At 48.5% G+C, this 21,548-nt stretch overlaps 8 protein-coding genes across 8 annotated transcripts; 3 read left to right on the plus strand and 5 right to left on the minus strand.

Annotated features, from left to right (window-relative positions):
• Window positions 1-226: 226 nt before the first annotated feature.
• On the plus strand, window positions 227-2,065 carry clrD (histone-lysine N-methyltransferase Clr4; the record flags this gene model as incomplete). Its single annotated transcript, XM_032048482.1, has 3 exons — window positions 227-280; window positions 603-1,548; window positions 1,611-2,065. 3 exons carry the CDS (start codon window positions 227-229, stop codon window positions 2,063-2,065), a joined length of 1,455 nt encoding a protein of 484 aa, XP_031893871.1.
• A 530-nt stretch (window positions 2,066-2,595) lies between these two features.
• BDW43DRAFT_22148 (uncharacterized protein) lies at window positions 2,596-3,838 on the minus strand. The gene has a single exon (XM_032039404.1). It carries the CDS (start codon window positions 3,458-3,460, stop codon window positions 2,936-2,938), a length of 525 nt encoding a protein of 174 aa, XP_031893872.1. The 5' UTR covers window positions 3,461-3,838; the 3' UTR covers window positions 2,596-2,935.
• A 912-nt stretch (window positions 3,839-4,750) lies between these two features.
• cch1 (calcium channel protein CCH1) lies at window positions 4,751-11,914 on the minus strand. Its single transcript, XM_032039405.1, has 4 exons — window positions 9,905-11,914; window positions 6,846-9,852; window positions 6,015-6,775; window positions 4,751-5,925 (listed from the first exon to the last, which is right to left on the minus strand). The coding sequence occupies exons 1-4, from the start codon at window positions 11,456-11,458 to the stop codon at window positions 4,984-4,986; spliced, it is 6,264 nt and encodes a 2,087-aa protein (XP_031893873.1). The 5' UTR covers window positions 11,459-11,914; the 3' UTR covers window positions 4,751-4,983.
• A 131-nt stretch (window positions 11,915-12,045) lies between these two features.
• On the minus strand, window positions 12,046-14,038 carry BDW43DRAFT_295064 (uncharacterized protein). The gene is made up of 3 exons (XM_032044016.1): window positions 13,789-14,038; window positions 13,145-13,698; window positions 12,046-12,963 (listed from the first exon to the last, which is right to left on the minus strand). The coding sequence occupies exons 1-3, from the start codon at window positions 13,837-13,839 to the stop codon at window positions 12,414-12,416; spliced, it is 1,155 nt and encodes a 384-aa protein (XP_031893874.1). The 5' UTR covers window positions 13,840-14,038; the 3' UTR covers window positions 12,046-12,413.
• A 140-nt stretch (window positions 14,039-14,178) lies between these two features.
• On the plus strand, window positions 14,179-15,359 carry BDW43DRAFT_22202 (60S ribosomal protein eL6). The gene is made up of 3 exons (XM_032039414.1): window positions 14,179-14,439; window positions 14,689-15,024; window positions 15,148-15,359. The coding sequence occupies exons 1-3, from the start codon at window positions 14,326-14,328 to the stop codon at window positions 15,298-15,300; spliced, it is 603 nt and encodes a 200-aa protein (XP_031893875.1). The 5' UTR covers window positions 14,179-14,325; the 3' UTR covers window positions 15,301-15,359.
• A 444-nt stretch (window positions 15,360-15,803) lies between these two features.
• BDW43DRAFT_22225 (sterol desaturase family protein) lies at window positions 15,804-17,268 on the minus strand. Its single transcript, XM_032039419.1, has 2 exons — window positions 16,600-17,268; window positions 15,804-16,524 (listed from the first exon to the last, which is right to left on the minus strand). Exons 1-2 carry the CDS (start codon window positions 17,095-17,097, stop codon window positions 16,000-16,002), a joined length of 1,023 nt encoding a protein of 340 aa, XP_031893876.1. The 5' UTR covers window positions 17,098-17,268; the 3' UTR covers window positions 15,804-15,999.
• A 223-nt stretch (window positions 17,269-17,491) lies between these two features.
• Window positions 17,492-19,180, minus strand: ksrA (3-dehydrosphinganine reductase; the record flags this gene model as incomplete). The annotated part of the gene is made up of 3 exons (XM_032044017.1): window positions 18,922-19,180; window positions 18,730-18,861; window positions 17,492-18,676 (listed from the first exon to the last, which is right to left on the minus strand). Coding segments are annotated over exons 1-3 (1,100 nt in total), but the record flags the coding sequence as incomplete, so codon positions are not given.
• A 194-nt stretch (window positions 19,181-19,374) lies between these two features.
• On the plus strand, window positions 19,375-21,548 carry BDW43DRAFT_295072 (something about silencing 10 family protein). The gene is made up of 2 exons (XM_032044018.1): window positions 19,375-19,595; window positions 19,653-21,548. The coding sequence occupies exons 1-2, from the start codon at window positions 19,415-19,417 to the stop codon at window positions 21,425-21,427; spliced, it is 1,956 nt and encodes a 651-aa protein (XP_031893878.1). The 5' UTR covers window positions 19,375-19,414; the 3' UTR covers window positions 21,428-21,548.

The raw sequence follows: 21,548 nt of genomic DNA on the forward strand, positions 1-21,548 counted from the left end.
GTCTTTTGATATAAAAGTCCCACATTACTAAGTCACCAGAGCTCCCCCGATAGGCTTAGCGCTACAACTAGCGCCTTTTCCAGGGCTTTAGTCTCCAAATGTCCATCCATGTCATGTCTTTGTTGAAAAATCCCCGGCCTCTCTTCCCTTTTGACAGGCCTTTTCTTGCGCAGGTTTTGCATAATTTTTTTTTTATTTCTAGCTCTATCTCGACAAGCCTGTCAAGATGGTTATCGATTTGACCCAGGATTCTGACTCCGACGACCAGATACGCTCCCAGGTAAGTTTTTAGTGGTTCTAAGACCTGGCCTGGCAGACCTGGGACCTGTTGCCACTGTCAACAATCTATGCCTCAGCCAACAACAGCTACCCAGAATGGCGCACATTATTATCGATTTCCCCTTTGTTCGTTCCTTTCTAAGGGCCATTTTGAATTGCAACCTTGGATTGAGATTTACATATCTTGACTTCTCTTTCTTTTATTCTCTGTGCTTCAAAAACCCCAAGCTTGTACTATCAAATGAATCTCTGTTACATCTCTCAGTTTCCTTTCACTTCTTTTATTGACCTCAAATATTTCGCCCGAGCTAATTCCACCATAGCGGAACCGAAATACTCACTCAATCATACCGACATTTTTCTCCCATCTAACTCATCGAACATCTTCGTCACTATCTCTGGTCCCTTCCAAGAGAAAGTCGGAGGGGAGCCTCGACTTAAATCTGGAAAATGTCCCTCTCAAGAGAAATTCTTCATCTGTGGCATCTGAGCGTCATCAAAGCCGTAAGCTCAACGGCTATGGCGTAACAAAGCTCCAGCCTAGTACCCCAAGCCCCAGCCCAGCAACACAGCCTATCAGTGTGGTTGTCCCTTCTCCTTCTCGCCAGTTAAAGAGGGAAATAGAGGCCGCAGAATGGGCGCTGCCCTCTCGTTTGACTCGGCCTTTTAGTCCTGAAGAGACAGGACTCTCCCAAAAATACTACCCCACTGATGCACATGAGAAGCGTGTTCGCAAGGGTATGTATCCCGCAGCAAGGAAAGTTAACCGTGATGCGATTCCTCTGCCCATTGCCAAACCTGGCCCCATCTTGTTGAAAAAGCCAGCGGCCCGTGATCAGCTCTATCGCACGTTGGAGCGCAAGCTGTCTATGATCAAGGGGCCTCCTGTCACGTTTGCTCCGGGTGATGGGTTCAAGCTGGCCAATGTCACGTCTAACTTTGAGTTCGTTAATAGCTATAAGGTTCGCAAGGGGGTCTCACCTGCTCCATCTGAATTCATTGGGGGTTGTGGGTGTAGTGAATACTGTGACCCTAAGACGTGCCTGTGTTCTGAACGGGAGGATGGCTCCACTATTAACATCATTCCTTACCAACAAGCTAAGGATCGCCCGGATATTCTAGTCCTCACCCCCGAGATCTTGAAGCGTACGATAATGATTGCTGAATGTGGTGCGCTATGTGCCTGCGATAAGAACTGCTGGAACCGGGTCGTCCAGCGTGGTCGGACCGTGAAATTGGAAATTTTCGACACCGGCGTTCGTGGCTTTGGTAGGCTCTCTACCATCCCTTATGCTTCAACAGAAAAGCATAATAGTAACGGTATAGAACAGGTCTTCGGTCTCCTGAGTACATCAGAGCAGGCCAATTCATCGACTGTTATCTGGGAGAGGTCATCACCAAAAAACACGCAGATGTTCGTGAAGAGATCGCCCTGAAGAAAGGCCATTCCTATCTCTTCGGCCTTGACTTCTCTCCCGAAGTCGAGGAGGACGACATGTATGTTGTGGACGGCGAGAGGTTCGGTTCCGCCACTCGCTTCATGAATCACTCCTGCAAGCCCAACTGTCGGATGTTCCCTGTCACGCACACAATCGGTGACTTACGTTTCTATGACTTGTCTTTCTTCGCCCTGAAGGACCTCCCGCCCATGACTGAATTGACTTTTGATTATAACCCCGGCGGAGAACGAAGCAAACAAGTCGACCCCAATGCCGTCCCCTGTCTGTGTGGAGAAGACAATTGTCGCGGCCAGCTCTGGCCGAATCAGCGAAAGGGCACTAAGTAGTTCTTTTTTTGGGGCTATTCACCTCCCACCTCTCACCTTACACACTTATCCATTCGTCTTTCTCTCTCATATCCACTTTCTATCCCCCTTTTATGCCATGTTCTCAGGCCTTTGTACCATACGCAATGCATCCGAGGTGTCTAGTTTGCATCTGGAGCGTTTTGCGCAACACCTGCCGTTTCAGCGTTGATGAGCGAACTGATACCCTTTGTCTTTCCCTGCACATTTCCACTACTCTATGGGACGAGGCAGGACTTCTTCCCGACATAATTGACTTCCCTTACCTTTGCAAGGTGGGATAGACTACTCAATACTCTGTTCTATTCTAAGCTATTCTCTTTTCTTCTACCCCGGACTGTATTCTATACTACTGCAACTTTCATATTGGGCCTTGGGTGGGTGTTTTGTTGCCCGCAGCCGTGATCGAAGGATACCTCTGTACCTTTACAGCAGTATCATTTGACTCTGCATGATCTTGGACTTACTACTAGTGATTACATTGAAAAATTCAATGATTGATCCTAACTTACAGGAGAGAATCGCTTTATTCACAAGAACAATCAATGTAAACCTGAACATCCGTGAAAGAACCATAGTATATCCATCATGGATATGAATCTAAACGCAATAACACCACTGAATCACTTCTATATTCAATCGGTAGACGCCGCTGACCGTTGACCCCAAACTCCAAAACAACCTATCAACCCAGTTGATTATACAGACACCTTGTTCCGAATATGCAGCAAGATAACCACCCTTGAATCGCTAATTAAATATACCAAGTCGCTCCATCGGTAGCAACGAGTAGAGCCAAGAAGATGAAGAAAGAGCCGAGAAGAAGAAAAAAAAGAAAATAAGGAGAGCATGTTATGCGCGCCCCTCCATCACTTCGAATATACCACCCATGACGAACCTCGGCTGGGACATTCGCGACGCTTGACTTTGTGCTGACGACCGATCGCCCGCCACAGAGGAGAAGATATTCGCGTTCAGATCCATTGGGATCTCGACCGGGTCGACGGGGCGGGGCTCCATGAGGTCGAGACCCTGTCGTTCGATGGCGTCTCCGTCACATCGGGAGCGTTCCTCGCTCAGGGCTAGATCGACCTTGGACAGACGATGGCGGAGAAAGACGACGGACGGACGACGGAAGACAGAAGACAAGCGAAACGGGCTCTGGCTCCGACTGCTGGTGTCGGACCTGGAGTCGGAGGTCGGGCGGTAACCACGGTTGAAGCGGCGGAATGGAGAGGTGGGCGACGAAGTGGGACTGTTAGTAGTGGAGCTGAGAGGGCTGGCCGAGGAATAGCCGTCGCTGCATGCGCGGTCATGAGGAGGTTGGAACGAGGTGTGAAGGGAGAGGCCGGGAGTAGAGGGGAGGTTGGAGCGCATTTTGGTGGGAGTAGATCAAGTCTTCGGGGGAAATGGCGTGGTTAAATGTGATCTGTAGAAATTCGATGGTGCTGTATCGACTATGTGTGATCGATGGGCTCCAGTCACCCGGAAACCTGAGGTGGAGCTCAGATTTCAACGATGTTTCGAAGAAAGAAAACAATCCAGGCCAGTTAGTTGCTGACTTGGACGGGCGTTCGTATTTGTGTACGTGTATGTGACAGGTAGAATGAATAAAATGGTCGCTAGACGGGATATCTGACCATAGGCTGTGGTTGATGAACCGTGGAAACGGGTAAAAGATCGCAAGTATTCGGTAATGGAAAAACGAAAGGATTCGGTCACTGCAGCCAAAAAAAAAACGAGGGACGGTGGACTGCTGTATGAGTGATAGTGAGATCGACAGCTCGGGACGGTAACTCTTGTCACAAATGAATAGGAATAGACGTGAGAGATTGATGGACGGATGAAACAACCACAAGTCTGAGAGAACTCCGTAGTAATCGATCAACAAATAAATACTGGCGAGGGAGAGACAGGATGACAAGAAAGAGGGAGAGGGAGAGGGAGAGGAGAGGGAGACGAGGGATGGGATAGCGCAGGAATAAGAGAATCCTTTATAAACGGACCAAGGACGAGGCCGATCGGAGGATTTCCATCATCAGTCAATCTTTAATAACCCATCGATCGGAAATGGCCTGCAAGGATGGAGAAAAGCAGCTCGTGAACTAGTAATTAATTAGCCAACTCCTGCGCTCAGTTAGTCAATAATTCATTAAAAATATGCTGGCGGAGAGATTGATAGGAATTGTCCATGCGTAGTGGACGAACGCAGCGCGAATGGGATTGTTGATCCATCATTTTCATCTGCCTGATTTTGATTTCATCAATCTCATAGTAAGTAGTCTCTGGGGAAAGTGAAGGCAAGTCTGCAAACGGTCGATGATCGTCTGCTTGGCGAGTCATCCCCATTGCCGTTTCCGTCATGAAAGATCGAAAGGGGAAAAACAAGCAAGCCGAATAACTAACTAACTACCCCCAGTGAGAGGGAGAAAGACGAAAGGCAAAAAGGTACAGAAAAGGTACAGAAAGACCTGTTAACAGTATGTTGGCTGTTGGGAAGGGAAAGGGGGGATGAAAGGTGGAAGAACTATTGCTTCTTAGTGACTATCCTATTCCCTAATCCGGTAAACCACCTCCCCTTCAAATCACTTCACCTCCTTCTTGTCCTCCTTGACACATATATCAAAGAAAAAAAATTATAGAAAATATATACTCAATCATATACTACATATGTCCTCTGTGTTCATCTAATCTAACGGAATCAATCATTTCTCCCTCACGCCACCGCTATGCAATTACCCAAGTCTAGTGGATATAGAATATGATATCTGTACAGGTCTTACATCCACAAAAAGAAAAGAAAAAATAATATAAAAAAAAATAACAGGAGCCCCCGTTATACATGGTCCACATTACTCTGCAAAATTCATGACAACATGACTCATATCCCAGTCGGCATCTCAGCTATCCCGTCGGCGACGCTGAGTGAAGCTACGCCGGATACTTTCACCCCATGCGGAGTCATCCAACGATTGCATCACGTCCCGTGCGTTCATCGTACTGTCCTGTCGCGAATTCTCCGAAGCCACAGAAAGTTCATCATGCAGATCTGGCCCGTCACCGTATGACGAGGTTGTATGCGCTCGAGCACGGTTTGGCGAGAGGGACGGACTGATGCTGGACCACTCGGTAGATGAATTCGCCGCCGATATCCGTCCGGCCAAAGCAGTGTCAATTCGTGGAAGAGGACCCAGCTGCGACGATGGGCCAGCTTCCCCTGGTGTAGGTGAGATGGGTGATAGCATGGGCTGCGATGACGGTTCCCCACTGGCCATATCGGGGTCTGGCGTTCTCGCCCTCGCTTTCGCATCCTCTTGTGGATGGTCGTCCTGGGATCCGTCGTCCACAAAGATCTCTGGGACCGTGAATTGCGGTACAGCGGTCATCCGAGCGGACCTGTTGCGCTCAACTTGTCGTCGGAATTGTCGTGACCAGTAGAGAGTGTCGAAGAACCCAATAACCGTCTGGCGACGAACGGCTTCTTCGACGCGCTGTAGCCGTGCACGTCGTCGCAAGAACTCTTCGAGCTTTAAGCTTTTACTGTCATTGATCACATTGTGATGAGCAAGGATCATAAGGCACGAGTCAAATGAGATGCCGCGCACTGGATCCGCGGACACCAGGACTTCCTCATAGAAGGTGTTGAGCCGCTGCCGTCGCTCGCGGACCTCGTCGAGCGGGATGCGTCGCAAAATCTTGGCCATCTTGTCAAGGTCTACCCCATCGACCACTCTTCGGTGCGCAAGCAGCGAGTCCCTCCTATCGACTTTACACTCCTCTAAGATACGTCCGATTGTGAATTCGTCATCATAAATGCGCATCGAAAACACACCCGAGAGCTCCTGTGAACCGTTCAGTGATTTGGCTGGGGGGTTAAAGGAGACGAAAAAGAAAAGCCTTGAATGAAGGGGTGAAAAGACAAGCAACTTACTCCTAGTAGTCTTGGGAACTGTTCTTTTGAAATATACCCAGCCCCTTCGGGATCATAGGTCGCCCAGGCTTGCTTGAAGCGGCGAATTTCTTCACGACTAATCGCATAGAGCCCGCTGCTTCTCTGGTACACGTATGAAAAGCTTTCGAAGATCAGTGACACAAACAAAGAGACGAAAATATACATGCTAATGATGTTCCATGCAATGAAAAGCGTTCGAGCCCATGCCGCGCTGCCACAGTCGTCCTTCAAGCCAGCGTTAGACGTACAGAATGGCGGCTCCATCGTGGCAAAATCTTCCATGACTTCATTCCACCCTTCGCCGCAACTCATTCGGAAGAGCAGGATGAGCGATCTTGGGATATCTCGGAAATTGACGTTATTATTTCCCTTTTCGCCAAATTTGGTAAGACCAAACGCTTGGTTCAGCGCAATCGCGAAGACAAGGAATAGGACCAGCCAAGTGGCGAGGAGATTACCAATTGATGTCAAGCTAGCCGCGGCTGTCTTGAAAAGCTGATCAAGTTGATTGTTCCGTGGGATGATCAAGAGGGTAATAGCCACCAGGAACAGTTTGCTCAGCTCCACAATGACTTGGCGATTCGATATAAAATTAAGAATTGTCATCACGATGGTACCGGGGATCACGAGTAATGAATACAGGTCCCAAGAACTTCTACTGAATCGATGCCAGCCTAATCCGACAAGCCGGATAATGAGATTCGCGGCGTAGAAGAAGTTGAATACGAGAAACAACGCGTCTAGAAGACGGACAAACCCCGAGTCAGTAATGAATAGTTGCTTCCTCGTATACCTGGCTCGGTGACTTACCTCTACAAAACTCAAATATGAAAGGTTCCGGGTAGTATTCCAAAACTAGTAATAGGATATGAAGCACAAGGATTGTGGTCACGCATCTTGCCCATCGCCCATGTTTTTTGACGGCGATACGATAGCACCACAGCTGCCACTTCCGGGTCTTCTTGTCAAATGAGCGTTTGGAAGGAGATACCTGTCGGAGAAGCTTCCTCAATTCCAGCCAAGATCGCTGTTCAGCAGTGAGAAACGCGACACCGGTTTGCTCAGTGTAATTCCGCATGAAGACGGATACGAAAAGCGTCAACACAAAGACAGCACCGAGCAAGTTGAACACAACGAAAAACAGCCCATTCTCCGGAGCCGCCGAATCCTGCGGCTGCATGCCGGCCCCAGTGATTTTCATTGCACTTGACTGCACATCTGTCCATCCTTCTTGGGAGACAATCTGGAACAGTATGAAAAGAGAGTCGCCGAAATTGTCAAAGTCATAAAATGGATTCGAGGCGGCCCGAGGTGCGAGTACATCCCAGTTATAGGGCGAGCTGGCATACTCATTAACACACGAGTCCAAGCTACCTGTCACGTCGCCATCATTGCACGAAACCATCTGTCCGGCAAAAAGGTTGACACCATAGATAGCGAATGGTATCAGAAAGCTCATCGAGACGGCAGCAGCTTCTATGACCTTCCATCCTCCCACAATGATAACCGAATGGAACGTATCTTTGGCGCTATCACTGACATTCAGTAATCTAAGCGCCCTAAGAGCTTTGACGGCCCCAACGGCTCGCGAGACAGCCCAATCTTTATAAAGAGCACTCCCAACGTTGATCCAGAGAGTAATGAGCACAACTCCATCAATAAAGCCCCATGAGCCGCGAAAGTAGGCGTTTGGAGTCCAGTAAAACCCATCTGCAATGACCTTGATAAGGGCTTCGACTGTGAACAAGATGGCGAAGCCCATATCAGTGTAAATGAACCACTGCCTATTTGAAGGGTAGTTCTCAAGTTGATAGATTGGTGTGGCGATACATGCGATGAGAACCATAGCGACAATGGCCGCATAGACGAACGCAGAGAATGCATACCAGACAGGTTTATAAGGGTCCACGCCTTCGATGCGTTGATTACCACGCCCAGGTCCCACAATGCGTTGGCACAGCCTCCGGATAGGGTTATCTGGTGCAAAGACAAATAAAGATTTGTTGTAGTTTGGATGTCTCATGAGATACTCCCTCTGAGCTCGCTTCCTTTGTTCCGCAGCCGACACGACCTCCTTAGCCATTTCCCTGGGGTCCAACTCTTCATTTGCCCGAGAAAATTTATTCAGATTGGTATAAAATGGGTTCGGTTCTTTGCGCATGATCGACGTCGAGACGGAAGTCCACATGCGCGAGAACAAGCCCGGCTGGCCGGTCTCCTCCGTCGCTGTGGTCTCCTGAGGTCCGCCTTCGCTCCGTTGATGTTCTGCAGGCGCTTGCTGCTCGTCGAGGAACTCTTGCACAACAGCATCTTTTAACAGCATCTCTAGTGCCGCCGGCCCATGGTCCAGGGGTTCCTTGTAACGGTCTGAGTCTCGGCCCAACCGAAGAATTTTCGAAAGGGAGAGGTTCCCTTGTGAAGACCCATTGACCTGTTTCTGTTTCAAGAATGCTCGTACTTGTTGGAGTCGTTTTTCATCTTCTGACACATCGAAACTTTCTTGTATGACGGCAATGAACATGTTTAGAACGATGAAGTTTGCCACGATGAACCACAAAATCATGAAAGTTGCAGAAATCCAGGCAGTCCGAAAGGGGTAAGTGTATGAAGTTACGTTATATAGAATGTCTGTCCAATTCTCGCTGGACAGTACTATATACATCCCAAGAAACGAATTATATATGTTGTTAAAGTTGGTATCAACATCGTCTCCTTCAGGAATCGAACCGCGAAATAGCTGCGTTGCAAATATGGAGGCAATAAAAGTGATCATAAACAAGAAAGCTATCAGGTTTAGCAAACCAACGGTGTTCCGGAAGACGACCGTGATGAGGTCCCTGGTGACCGAAAACGCTAGCACCACGCGGTATACCCGCAGAATTTGGAAGAGAGTGAGGACAGTATATGGTCGCCCCGAACCCCTAATAACTGGAAGCTGGATGATACAGGTAATGACCACGAGCCCTAGGTCAACCCAGTTACGACGCTTCTTGTGGAATTTGCGCCAATCCGAGGCGAAACGCAAGATAATCTCAGCAAGCAGAACAAGCGTCACAATGGTTTCCGTGTTGTCAATAAAGTCTCTTCGGTCATCGGACATGGAGGAACTTCTCAACGCTTGGACAACTAGGTCAAATATAATGATACAGACCCAGAGCCACTTAGTCTTGCTATAAAGGCGTTTGAGAGTGCTCATCTTGCGAGGGTCATGGTTTTCCTTTTCAACATTGTCTAATTTCTGAACAGCGAAAGCGCTCCGTTTACTCTCTTCTCTGATGACCTGGAAAGAATGTGTGATCACGGCGACTAACAAGTTCACCAACCACAGGCTTAGAATGATGAATCCGCATATGAAAAAAAGGGAAGCTGCGAGATAATCACTGTCTGTTGTATAGTAAAGAAGGTCGGTGAACGTGTTTGAGCTCATGATAACGAACACAAGCTCCAACGAGTTGAGAATATTATCAAAGTTCATAGTCCCATTATAAGGCATGTCATTTTCAATGCATATAGAGCCCGCAGGGCAAAGGTAGCCCTTGGCTGAAGCCGTAGTTTTGGGGTTACCAGATCGTGGAACCCAAGGATGTTTCTCGCCGGTAGTTTCATTGATATAACCCCCGCAAAACTGAAGGGTACCAGAAGCATCATTCAGAGCAAAATCTTCTTGGCCATCCTTACCAATCCAAAGACAAGTTCTCTGGAGACTGGATTTAAAGCTTTGTATTCCCACAATAGCAAAGAGGAGCCAGAAAAACCCTATGAGAAACGCAACATGGGCCAGCAGGGGAGCTGCTTTTTTAAGGCTTCGAAGAATAACCTATCTATATGTGAGCAATTGTTTTAAGAGGTATAGTAGAATTCCGGCTCACAGAAGTGCCATTAGTCAAGGCGAGAAGACGCAAAAGCCGAAGGCAGCTGAGCATGCGGAAAACATAGAGCTGCTGACGACTCTCCACCCCTTCTATCGCAAGGAAGAAAGCTATCCAATAGGCTACTACAGCCACAAAGTCAAGACGATTGAAAGAATGTCGGAGGAAAGCACGGTGAGCGAGTCGCTCGCGACGTTTCTGGAGAGGGTCATCAACTATCTGCCGTTCAATTTGATTCAAGCCGCCTGTAAAAGTCCGTATGATTGACGCTTGCGGGTGTTCTGGAGCAGTTGACGGCCTCCTCGTAGAGAACTGTCGTTGTGGGGTAATAAGATTCTTTCCTTTTTCCATAAATGCTTTTCTATACCCCAGAGATCGATCTATGGTACTGTATTCGGCTGGGTTGAGGATGAACCCAGACACCAGTATCTTGGCGATAAGTTCAAGGGTGTAAATAATAAAGATGACAAAGTAAGAATAGTCCATTGGATTAGCTCCCCATCGCTCAGACCTTGTATATGCGGGACGTGCCGACTCGATGGTGAGTAAGATCATCTGGATGATAATCACTACTAGAATGAAAAGTTCTGAGAATGATTGGACAAGCAGATCGCACAACCTCACTCGAATAGGGTTATTCGGGCCCAGGATTCCGAGAGCCTTCCCTCTCAACGGGTTGTTATGATCTCTCCATTTTGCTTGGCTGTCCAGCGACGAAGTAGATGGTGCATCATGAGCATAATCCGGTAGCGATGGGAGAGAAGGAGGCGCATCTAGCCGCGCGCTCTTCTGTGACTCCTCTCGTAGGATCGACTGTTCAACCACTTCAGGCTCGTTACTCAGATTGACGACACGCTGAGACATTGACTTCATCATCGAACTAGCACGTTGCAAAGCGGAGCCTGACGCCGATGGTGACAGTGAGCGAGCCCTGTCTGCGCCACTACTGCCGCCGCGACGCCTTCCACTGAATCCGCTCTCCAAATCATCTCCTAGGCGCGACCCCGTAGGGAAGTGAACGGTTCGAGCGCTACTTCGATCATCTTGTGGAAGGCTACGCGAGCTAGACGCTCCACTTATAGGTTGAATGTTGTGGGTATCCGTTAATGGTGTGGTGTCGGCGAATGAGTTTGGTGAAAGGTAATGCTCTGCTTCTTGCTGTCCAAAAGTATCTAAGCGTACGACGTCGAAGTCGGAGCCAGCATCATCACGGCTGTATCTCACCGAAGTTCTTGCACTTGATGGACCGTCGAAACTGAGTCCGACCGAGGATATCGCCTGAGCAAATGCCTCTGGATTTTCGACTGGGGCGGCATCTGAACCTCGGCGCCCCCGTGCATTTTGTGTCGCAGTTGTGTCTTCAACGGGGGAATCCACAGCTACCCTCTCATAGTCACTCGTGCGCCTGGTCAGAGACCGCCCGGGGCGTAAATTGGTCCTAGCATTGCCTGTTGTATCATGCGATAACGGTTCAGACAAATCTTGTAAGGGAATTGAGTATTCGGTAGGATGACTATCGACATTGGTGCCGCGGTCATGGCTATTCGAAGCCATCGTAGGCAGGATCGGTCAGCTAACCGAACGCAGACATCGCAGACCGCAAGAACTAAAGTGGTGAAATGTGTTTGATATGTCGTGGGTATAAGAGCGTTAAATTGCGCTGAAAACCTGCGCGCGGTGGGACTCTGTTTATGGGAAAGCCGACGGACTTTCTTTTCTTAAAAAAGAAGGTACCAGCTGCAGGGGCTTGGATGAAACGTCAATAATAAAACCCAATCAATCAGAGGTCTTCCAGACATGCGTAACGGACATAACAGGACAAAGAAGAAATAAGTCTAATACAGGTACTGGACAAGTGGTCGACTCCAGATTCCCAATTGCACAGCATGCGCGGCGGAGCTCCGGCTTTGACTTGTTGCGCCCAAGCGGCCAGACTGGGGCGGCTTCGCTGCTGTGATTGGCTAAGCTACACTGAGTGTTCAGCTGGAACCACGAATTATGAAAATAAACGTCCGAGCCTTATGGCGTTCCAACCATAATTTTGCCATTCGTAGAACCAAACTTCGAGGTATATATATATATATATACTAATCAATTGTATGACCTTCTAAAACGGTGATTTCCATTTTTTTTTAAACTATTTTGTTTCTTCTTATCAATCTTTCAACTCTATAATATCAATCTCTGGTCTTTTTAACTGTCATGGAACTCTCCCTCCAAGAGCAATAATTACAGTACCAAACGAAAACTGATCTTGAAATGTGGCCAAATTACGGCGTTGCCTAACCGGTGGTCCCGCCAATACCCAAAAATAACTCTAATGCAAGATAACTAGACTATTATTAATCTCAGACACCATTATTATTCGATCGTCCTCTTGACAGCACCTCTTACTATAGTTTAGATTTGAAAAGAGAAACATTCGATGGGTACTAACTCCTCATCAGGACCTCCTTAAAGTGTCCATACTTAACATGCTCAATATTTATCCAATCCGATCCAATTCAATTCAATCGGTCTCCATCTGGTTTCCCTGATCCGAGTCTTTAACATGATCCCTAACGCCTTGGAGAAAAGCCTCAACAGCGTCACCACTGCCTAACGGAACTCCTCCTCTACGCATAAACCCTCCATTCGCAACCGGGATTTTGAGGGCCTCACTAATGCTCGGTAATCCGCCATCTCTGATCGCCACCGTCAAACTTGCAAGGCTCTGGGTGAATTGAGGCGAGTGTAGGACTTTTCTAAGGATATTTTTTTTTTGTGAAAGGTCGAGGGATGCCATGACGGCCTCGGTCAGCTCAGGGTCATCAACAGAAGACACGTCCTCTACATCTTGTGCCAAGAGGAGTAATGCAGGCGGTAAAAAGCTCAAGAGATTATCAACAGTCTTATCATCCGCAGACTCTAGGAAAGGAAGCGTAGTCGCCGGTGGAAGAAGATCTTGCAGAGTAGTAAATGGTCTGTCAGGGTCCTGGGACTGGGACTGGGTCGAATTCCTTTGTAAAGATTGCAAAAAGCTCTGCACAACAGAAGAGGGATCTGAATCAGCTGCTGCCCTGTAAGATCACAAGCGAGTCAGCCGATATTCAAGATCCAGACGTTTAAAGAAGGGGGACGTTTAAAGATATGTGAGTGTGTGTGTGAGAATTTCGTAAAAGGGATACATTATATCCCAAAGAAACAGAATAAATAAGCGGAGTTAAGCTGGGAACGTAAACGGTAGAAGTATGTACCTACGCTCTTCCACCATCGGCACCACCCTCCCGCGATTCCTCGCCTTCTTCCCTGATATCTCCCCCAGTTGCATCCGGACCGGCACCTCCACTGTTGCCACCGTGGTTATGGTTTGGGTTATGGTCCACACCCTCAACATCCTCCATGGTCTCATCATCGTCACCACCAGACGGACCTCTGGGGAGGTTCGCAATTTCATGCTCCACGTCAATATCTTCACCCTGAAGTAGCGTGTTGATAATGTCTCCAAGCTTGAGATCTCTGGGGCTGAACCAGCTAGCATCTCCCCTCTCATGTTGAGACTTAGACTGTAGCCAGAAAAGATACCGTTGAGAGCTGGAGGAAAACTTCAAGACATAAATCCGACCGTTCGTAGGATTTGCATTTCCGGCTGGCTTGTAGGGAGTGAAGCTTCCGTCCGATGGGACCATCACCAGGTCCAATTCGGGCTCCGTGTGGGGAGCAGACCGAGGGCGCCAACAAAAGTGTACTAGCTCATCTTCCGAGTAGAGATAGATATAACCTGGGGTAGGTTTTGGCTTAACTGTGGAGGATGCCTACCAAATCATATCCGGTGAGTAAAATGAAGATAAGTGAATGAGCGTGGGGGAGGTGTTCAAAAGTTAGAGCTCAGAGAGGACACTCACATCCAAGTCACAGATACCTGCTTTGAACGTAATGATCGGAGTTATAGACATGATCGAAGATTAAGCCACCGTCAATAGGAATAATGATTAAGAGAGAGAATGAAAGGTATTGTTTGTTTATGAGTTGAGATGAGAGTTTCGACGGTCCACTGTTGGGAGTTAGGGAACGTGGAATGCCGACGAAGTCAGATTGAAGCAAAGATACGTCAGTTACCAATGTTTAGAGAAGGGTATTGGAAGGGAACTAAGCTCCGTTACGCTTCTGGTCTCTGTGCTACACCCCAGAGTCTCTAAAGGTGTGTTCATCTTTAGTCAGAATTTTTCACACCTCAGGCATCAAGGCGGTGACTCCCAAAACTCAGCCCAATTCGGCACTAGCGTCTTTCGGCTCGAGCCCTAACGCACACACTCTCCCTTCGCACTTTCCCGCCTAGGCCGCGAGTAGTCTCATCAACTCCAACAATCACCCGCCGTCGACAACCACCACCACCCCCCTCCCTTCATTCTTTTCACCCTCCTTCGTCCCCAGCAGCCAATATGTCGGACTCTACTGTTGGCCAGACGAAGCAGTTTGGAAAGGGCCAGAGGACCGTGCCGGCCCAGAAGGCCCAGAAATGGTACCCCGTTGATGACGAGTCGCAGGTCAAGAAAGTCAGTACACCCTTATGCAAAAATGCTAGAAATGATTGGTGAAGGAGATGCGGTTTCTTATGAACGAGTGCGACGATTGCGCCGGTCAATGAGCCATGTTGTGATTTGGAACAAGACCAGTGACTATGGAACCTAAGTTGATAAGGAAATCGCATCTTTCGCACTATCTTCAACATTCCGGAAATTGCATGTGTTGCGGGAATACAAGAACAAGCGCTCTGACATATGGTTATTTTTCTGTCCAAACAGGTCCGCAAGGCTATTCGTCCTGCCAAGCTCCGGGAAAGCCTCCAGCCTGGTACTATCCTGATCCTCCTCGCCGGTCGCTTCCGTGGCAAGCGTGTTGTTCTCCTCAAGCACCTTGACCAGGGTGTCCTCCTCGTCACCGGACCCTTCAAGATCAACGGTGTTCCCCTTCGCCGTGTCAACTCCCGCTACGTGATCGCCACTAGCACCCGCATCGACATCAGCGGTGTTGACGCTCAGACCCTCGAGAAGGTCGCTACTCCCGACTACTTCACCAAAGAGAAGAAGGCTGAGAAGAAGACCGAGGAGGCTTTCTTCAAGCAGGGAGAAAAGCCCGAGGTACGTGAACCGCGCCAGTCAGCCTGGTTTTTTTTTTTTTTTTTTTTTTTTTTTGATAAATCTGGGCCTGCGACCACTCGGTAAGATTGCTTTTTGTGATGCTAACTCGGAATACCTTAACAGAAGAAGAAGGTTGCCAGCGCCCGTGCCAGCGACCAGAAGGCCATCGACCAGTCCATCCTGGCCTCCGTCAAGAAGGAGAACTTCCTTGGTAGCTACCTCGCCAGCACTTTCAGCCTCCGGAACGGTGACAAGCCCCACGAGATGAAGTGGTAAGCGTGTGACGCGGCGGCCGCGGGTTCGGTAGTTATTGTGGAGGACTTCTGTGAGGGGCGGCTAGAATGCAGATTGGCATTCCCAGTGTGGAAAGCGCTTGCAGCGCAGGAGGAACAGCTCATGAAATATGTAACTCGAGTCGGACTCCGTCTTTATTCTTTAAGATTACGGTCAATTCGGAAAACTGGTTGTTATTTTCTTTCACGAACAGTCCCTCCTGTGTGGCCAATCTGCAGGATCTATAATGAGCCGAAATGAAAAGAAAAAAAGAAGAATACCTTTTCCAGCTGTTATATGTTCCCCCTTTAACGTGCGGCTGGGAGTCTGTCATGTCTAGTATGATACACCGTCAATTTCCAGGTTCGGGTGACAATCTAAAATTGGGAATTCAAGTTTATGTTAAGATTTTACTACCTCGGCATTTTAGATGCAAGCGTCTATATATTGATCTGTAGCGATCTACGGTTCGCCACGTTTTTGTGGCAGTGAGTGTTCCAGGTTTCCAAAGCGACTGCGATTGAAATGTGCCCAAGACAATTACCGAAACTATCATTAATTCCATATGCTAATATCCATTTTGCCTGAAGCGCCGTATACACAAAAAATCATAACCAGAACCCATCACTCGCCATTGGTTAGGGCACATACCCCAGCCTTCTAGAACGTGGACCCATATACATCGCATCTCGCATCGCAACCCTAATAGTCATTCCTCCGCCTCCTTAGCTTATACCGTTCACCCCTCCTTTTCCTCGTAGACTCCTCGATCGCCCGTCTGATCTGCTCATCAATCATCTCCTTCTCAGTCAACGCCTCTTCCAATTCCTCCTCATCCTCATCGCCCACCGTAGTCCCACAAATCCAATCGAGGATCCCCCACGGGCCAAAATTCCCTTCCGCCCCACTCAGCAAATGCATATCCATTCTGCGGGCAATTCCACCCAGGAAAAAGCTCGTCGGCATAACCGAGTACCCGGAGAAGGCGAACGTTTCCTCAATCGATATAACAGCGAGATAAAGCAGGTACGAGAGCATGTGGAAGCGGAAGAACATGGCGGGCAGGTAGGTCGGGATGAAGTTTGAGAGGAGGTAAGCGACGGGGTGGTCGTAGTGAGCCGTGAGGGGGAACGGGGCCCGGAGCGAATGATACCATTTTCGGTGGTATTGGGAGACCTGGTAGTCTGGGGAGTGGAGGATGAAGCGGTGGATATTGTAGGCTAGGATCTAATTGCGACGATGAAAAGTGTTAGTTTTATCCGCATTCTTTCTTTCCTTGTATTGTTTTTATATTCTGCATACATAGAAACATAAACTCACTTCTCGTGCTAATAGCCCTCGGAGTAAATCTTTCACCATCTCCCACGGCATCGGCAGTTTCATCGATACTCTTAGTGCACTCCGCATCCCGAATATCTCTGTCCGCACCTCTTCTATTACTGCCTGTGCGGCGAAGCTCAGCCCGATGTTCAGAATGGCCCATCCTGCAACCTTGAGATCCTTCATTCGGACTCTGCCCCGTTTACTCCCCGCCGGGAGACCAGATTCACCCTGCGCCTTGACCACCACCGCGGCAGAGGGAGTCAGGATATCGAATAGGAAGAAAAGAACAGACGGGAGTAGGTAGAAGATCAAGCGGACGGCTGCGGAGCCGAAGAGCTCGACTCGGAGCGGAGGGTGCGATAGCACGAGGGTCGTCCATGTCATGTAAAAGAAGATCAGGTTGAGACTCGTGCTGTAGGAGGATATTGTGGGGACGAGGAATAAGGAAAGGACTGGTAGTGAGAGGATCGCATCCATCGTGTGGAGTGTGGTGTGTGGTGTGTTGACCGCACTTTTGGTGGACGGTATTGGAATTTTTATGTTATGGCCTTATATGCTCAGTTTAGCATGCATTCTAGAGGTGTCCAAAAGAGTAACTAGAGTAATAGAAGGTAAATATAATGTGATATATGTTCAGTTAAGGGAAAATTCCCTGACATTGTGGTCAACATAAATTTATGGAGGTGGAATTGGAATCCGTTTGCAGCCTTAGCAAACGACGTCACACCCCCGGTCCACCTGCCAGCGTGGAAATGTCGGCCCTAATTTTGGCCTAATGTTGCCTAAGACAGTGCAACCACACAACTTCATCATATCATCCCTCGATCATTAAAAACATCTAGAATTATAAGGCGGTCATTCATACTTTATTTTTACGTTTCAGCCGTGCCCTTTTGTTTTTGTTTAGGGAGGAGAGATAGAACAAATTAAAAAAGTTTCGTGTAGTCTATAATTATATATTTACGCCTGTACAGATGAGCTGACCCTCTTACTTCCACCCAACATGCCAGGTAGCACTCTATGCAACAAAAGTCTTTCATTCTTGGGGCAGCGAACATGAGAGAAGCACGTGGCTAGCGTGGATCTAATGTAGGTACAGCCTAATAAAACAGGGCAGGGACAAGTCATACACAGGAACACTAATAGTATCAGGTACATATAAGAATAAGCAAATAGGGATGCTCATGGGTATCTAACCATACACCGGACAGCAAAACACCGCTCCTTACTCAGATTTAGGGGACGGGACGCCGTTCTTCGCACCCCAATTCCAGGCCTGCTTCCGGAGATCAGGAATCACCTGCAAGAATGCCAAGCTACTGAGCCAGCTGGTCAACGTATCGCGAATTGTATAGTTCCTTGGGCTGCCCCCCATGGCGGCTCCCTTCATCACATGACCAACAAACATAGTGGTGATTAGATATTCTCCCCTTTCCAGTGCTTTAATTGCGATGCTCGCAACCTCCTTCGGAGTTTGTGGCTTGTCAGCAGCCTCTAGTTGTTTTGTCAAATCGGGCTTCATCTTCTGTTCATTGTCAAAGCCAGGGCTGAGGATTCCCATCGGGAAGACGGTATGAATCTTAACGTCGGCAGGTGTAGCATCAATGCGCGACTTCGATTGACGCGTGCCGTTATAGATTTCAATCTCCTGATTAAGGGTGTCGGATAAAGAGCGGAGTGCGGCTTTTGCGGGCGAGTAAGGCCCGTACCCAGCAATCGGCACAAAAGCCAGTGTAGAACATGTAAAGACAAGATGTCTCCGCGGCATCGGTTTCTGCTCACTCGGAGCAACGGGCGCAAGCCACTTTCTGAGTGTCGCATGGGCGGTGTTCGCAGCAGTCCAATAGATCGTGTCCATCTGATCCCTGAGCGTTTGGACTGGAGTATCAATGAAGTATCCAGGATTGCAGTAGCCTGCGCAGCACCACACAACGTCAGGAGGCAGTCCATTGTTCCACTCAATGACCTCCTCAATGATCTGGTCGCATTGCGCGGCATTCTTAAGATCGGCACTGATGTAATAGAATCTTTGCCTATTCACATTCGCAGCAGACGCCTAGGGAAGATAAGCATCTGTAAACGTACTGTATGCACTCATGGCAGCTTTACCTTAATTTCATCCAGCGCTCCTTGAAGCTTCTGGACAGTGCGCGCAACAATGACAATATTCGCACCCTTTGCGGCAAGCTGACAGGCGACAGCCTTGCCCATACCCTCGGAACCACCGGTGATCACCACGGTCTACGAATTATAGAAATGATCAGTAATTTATTTGTGGGAGAGAAAGATACGATAACATACCCTGCCCTCCACGGCGAACTCATTTTTAGATCCGAAACGAAACATTTTGGTAACTGTGTAGAGGAAGAATCCGCAAAGAATGATCGAGACTCCCAACTTGGTGGGAGAGTCGTTAGGGAAATAGGACAGTACTTGATACATGGGGGAACGAATGATAAGGGACTAAGGGAAAGAGAAGGGGAGTTATACAGTCAGCAGAGGTAGTTTGTTTGGGTCAATTGGCCCTGCAGCTTCCTCTTTCAGTGACGTTGTCGATCATCAAGACCTGTCAAGACAAGATGTACACAACTACACAAACCATAGCAGTGGGGGCAGTTTTGAACCTGTAACAACCGGTATCCTTCATCAAACAGTGCAAACGCTGCCCACAACGGACTAGTTTCCCCAGGGCGGTGAGTATCACTCCCAAAATTTTATCGCGGAGTTTATCAATTCCGCAGGTTGTCGAGACGAAATCAATCTTTTCTATTTGACGCCCTCTCCAGAATTTATCATGGGGAAAAGAAAGGCTAGCGGTCGCCCAGCGGCTAGAAATGCGCCCGTCCAAGAACGTACAAAATTTAATATCGAGGAAAGATTCGACGACTCCGAGGATGATTTCCAAACTGGTCGGGATCAAGTCCTACTGGAGGAAGAACCAGATGCGAAGAGGCGACGGAAGCTGATGCAGCAAGGTTCGTTTATGTGACATGTCCTGACAATCATGGCTTTCTGACTTGGCCATTCTACAGAGGAAATGCTTCAGCCTTCCGACGAAGAAATTATGGGTTACGAGTCAGTGGACGAAGACGGTTTAAACGACGGTGAGGATATGGACGAAGATGATGATTCTGGTGAAGAGGATGAAATCGACGACCAAGAACTTTTACGTCCAGGAAACAAGCGCCGCGGTGCTGCGGAGTCTGATTCTGAGGGCGAAGACGAGGACGGCATTGCCGCCTGGGGCTCATCAAAGAAAGACCTCTACAATGCGGATCAAATAGAAACAGAAGCGGATGCTCTTGAGGAAGAGGAGGAAGCTAAGAGACTTCAACAGAAGCATTTGCAAGCGATGGATGAGGCTGACTTTGGCTTTGACGAAGCCGAATGGGTCGAAACCGGCAAAGGGAAAGAAGACGGGGAAGATGACTCTGGAGTCGTAACGGAAGTTCTCCCACAGTTGGAAATCACTGATGATATGAGCACAGAGGAGAAACTGAAAATCCTGAAGTCGAGATACCCCGAGTTCGAGCCGTTGGCAAAAGATTTTGTCGACCTTCAGACAACACATCGTACACTTACGGAAGCCGTCGATGCTATCAGGATCGTCAAAGACGCGGATGATATCCCGGACGTTGCGCCAGTCCCTGTCATCAAGCATCGTGCCCTGTCCGCTTATCTCGGCACTATCACTATGTACCTTATGCTTTTGACGTCATCCTGCGATGCCTCTGGGAACCCAGCTCCCCTATCTCCGGCCCAATTACGATCCCATCCTGTCATGGGCGCACTAGTGAAGTTCCGCAAGCTTTGGGTATCAGTTAAAGATCTTACTACGCCCGAGGTTTCGGAATCCGAGGAAGAGATGAAGAGCGAAGAGGAAGTACTCGAAGCCCCAATCGCCAAGCAGAGCAAGAAGGACAAAGAGGCCCAGGTTGCCAAGAAAAGGAAGGAGAAGATTACCAAAGCACAGCGTGCGGCCGAAGCAGCACAGGCAGAGGCAGAGGCCAGAAGGGCAGAGCGACTGCGGGAGACGGAGGCTAACCTTGCAGACCTCTCGAATCTTGTCACTAAACCAAGCAAGAAGAGAGCTACTCAAAAGAGTAAGCAACCTTCTCATGCTGCCGATGACTCTGATTTTGGTGATGAGGATGCTCTTACTGCTAAGGAGGCAGAGGAGAAAGCCAAGCAGAAGCGTTCTCTCCGTTTCTATACTTCTCAACTTGCACAGAAGGCAAACAAGCGCAGTGCTGCTGGTCGCGATGCTGGTGGAGATGCGGATATACCTTACCGTGAACGTCTGAAGGATCGTCAGGCCCGTTTGAACGCTGAAGCCGAGAAGCGTGGTAGACAGCAGCCTAAGGGAGCAGAACAGCTGGGTGGTGATAGTGACGAGGAAGACCATCGGATTGCCAATGAGCTTAGAGGAAACCAGTCGGGATCTGACGATGACGATTATTATGATATGATTGCTGCGCGTTCCAAGCAACGTAAGGATGATAAGAAGGCACGTTCCGAAGCTTATGCTGCTGCAGCTCGCGAGGGAGGCCAGGTGGCAATCCAGGAAGAGATTGGACCGGATGGCAAACGAGCCATCACCTATCAGATCGAGAAGAATAAGGGTCTTGCGCCCAAGCGGAGCAAGGACTCTCGCAATCCTCGTGTCAAGAAGAGGAAGAGGTTCGAAGAGAAGAAGAAGAAGCTTAGCAGTATCCGCCAGGTATACAAGGGTGGTGAAGGCCGTGGCGGTTATGGTGGTGAACTCACGGGTATTAAGAAGAACTTGGTTAAGAGTGTCAAGCTATAGACTTTTCTTCTTGTTTCTCTGTGGGCATGAGTGGATACATAGTTTGGGCGTTCATTTTCGTGATTACAAAAAAGGATTCGTGTGTACATATATAATTCATATGATAAAACCTTGGTTCGAG

The sequence above is a fragment of the Aspergillus alliaceus genome (assembly GCF_009176365.1).
Source record: "Aspergillus alliaceus strain CBS 536.65 unplaced genomic scaffold BDW43scaffold_103, whole genome shotgun sequence".
NCBI classification, from domain to species: domain Eukaryota; kingdom Fungi; phylum Ascomycota; class Eurotiomycetes; order Eurotiales; family Aspergillaceae; genus Aspergillus; species Aspergillus alliaceus.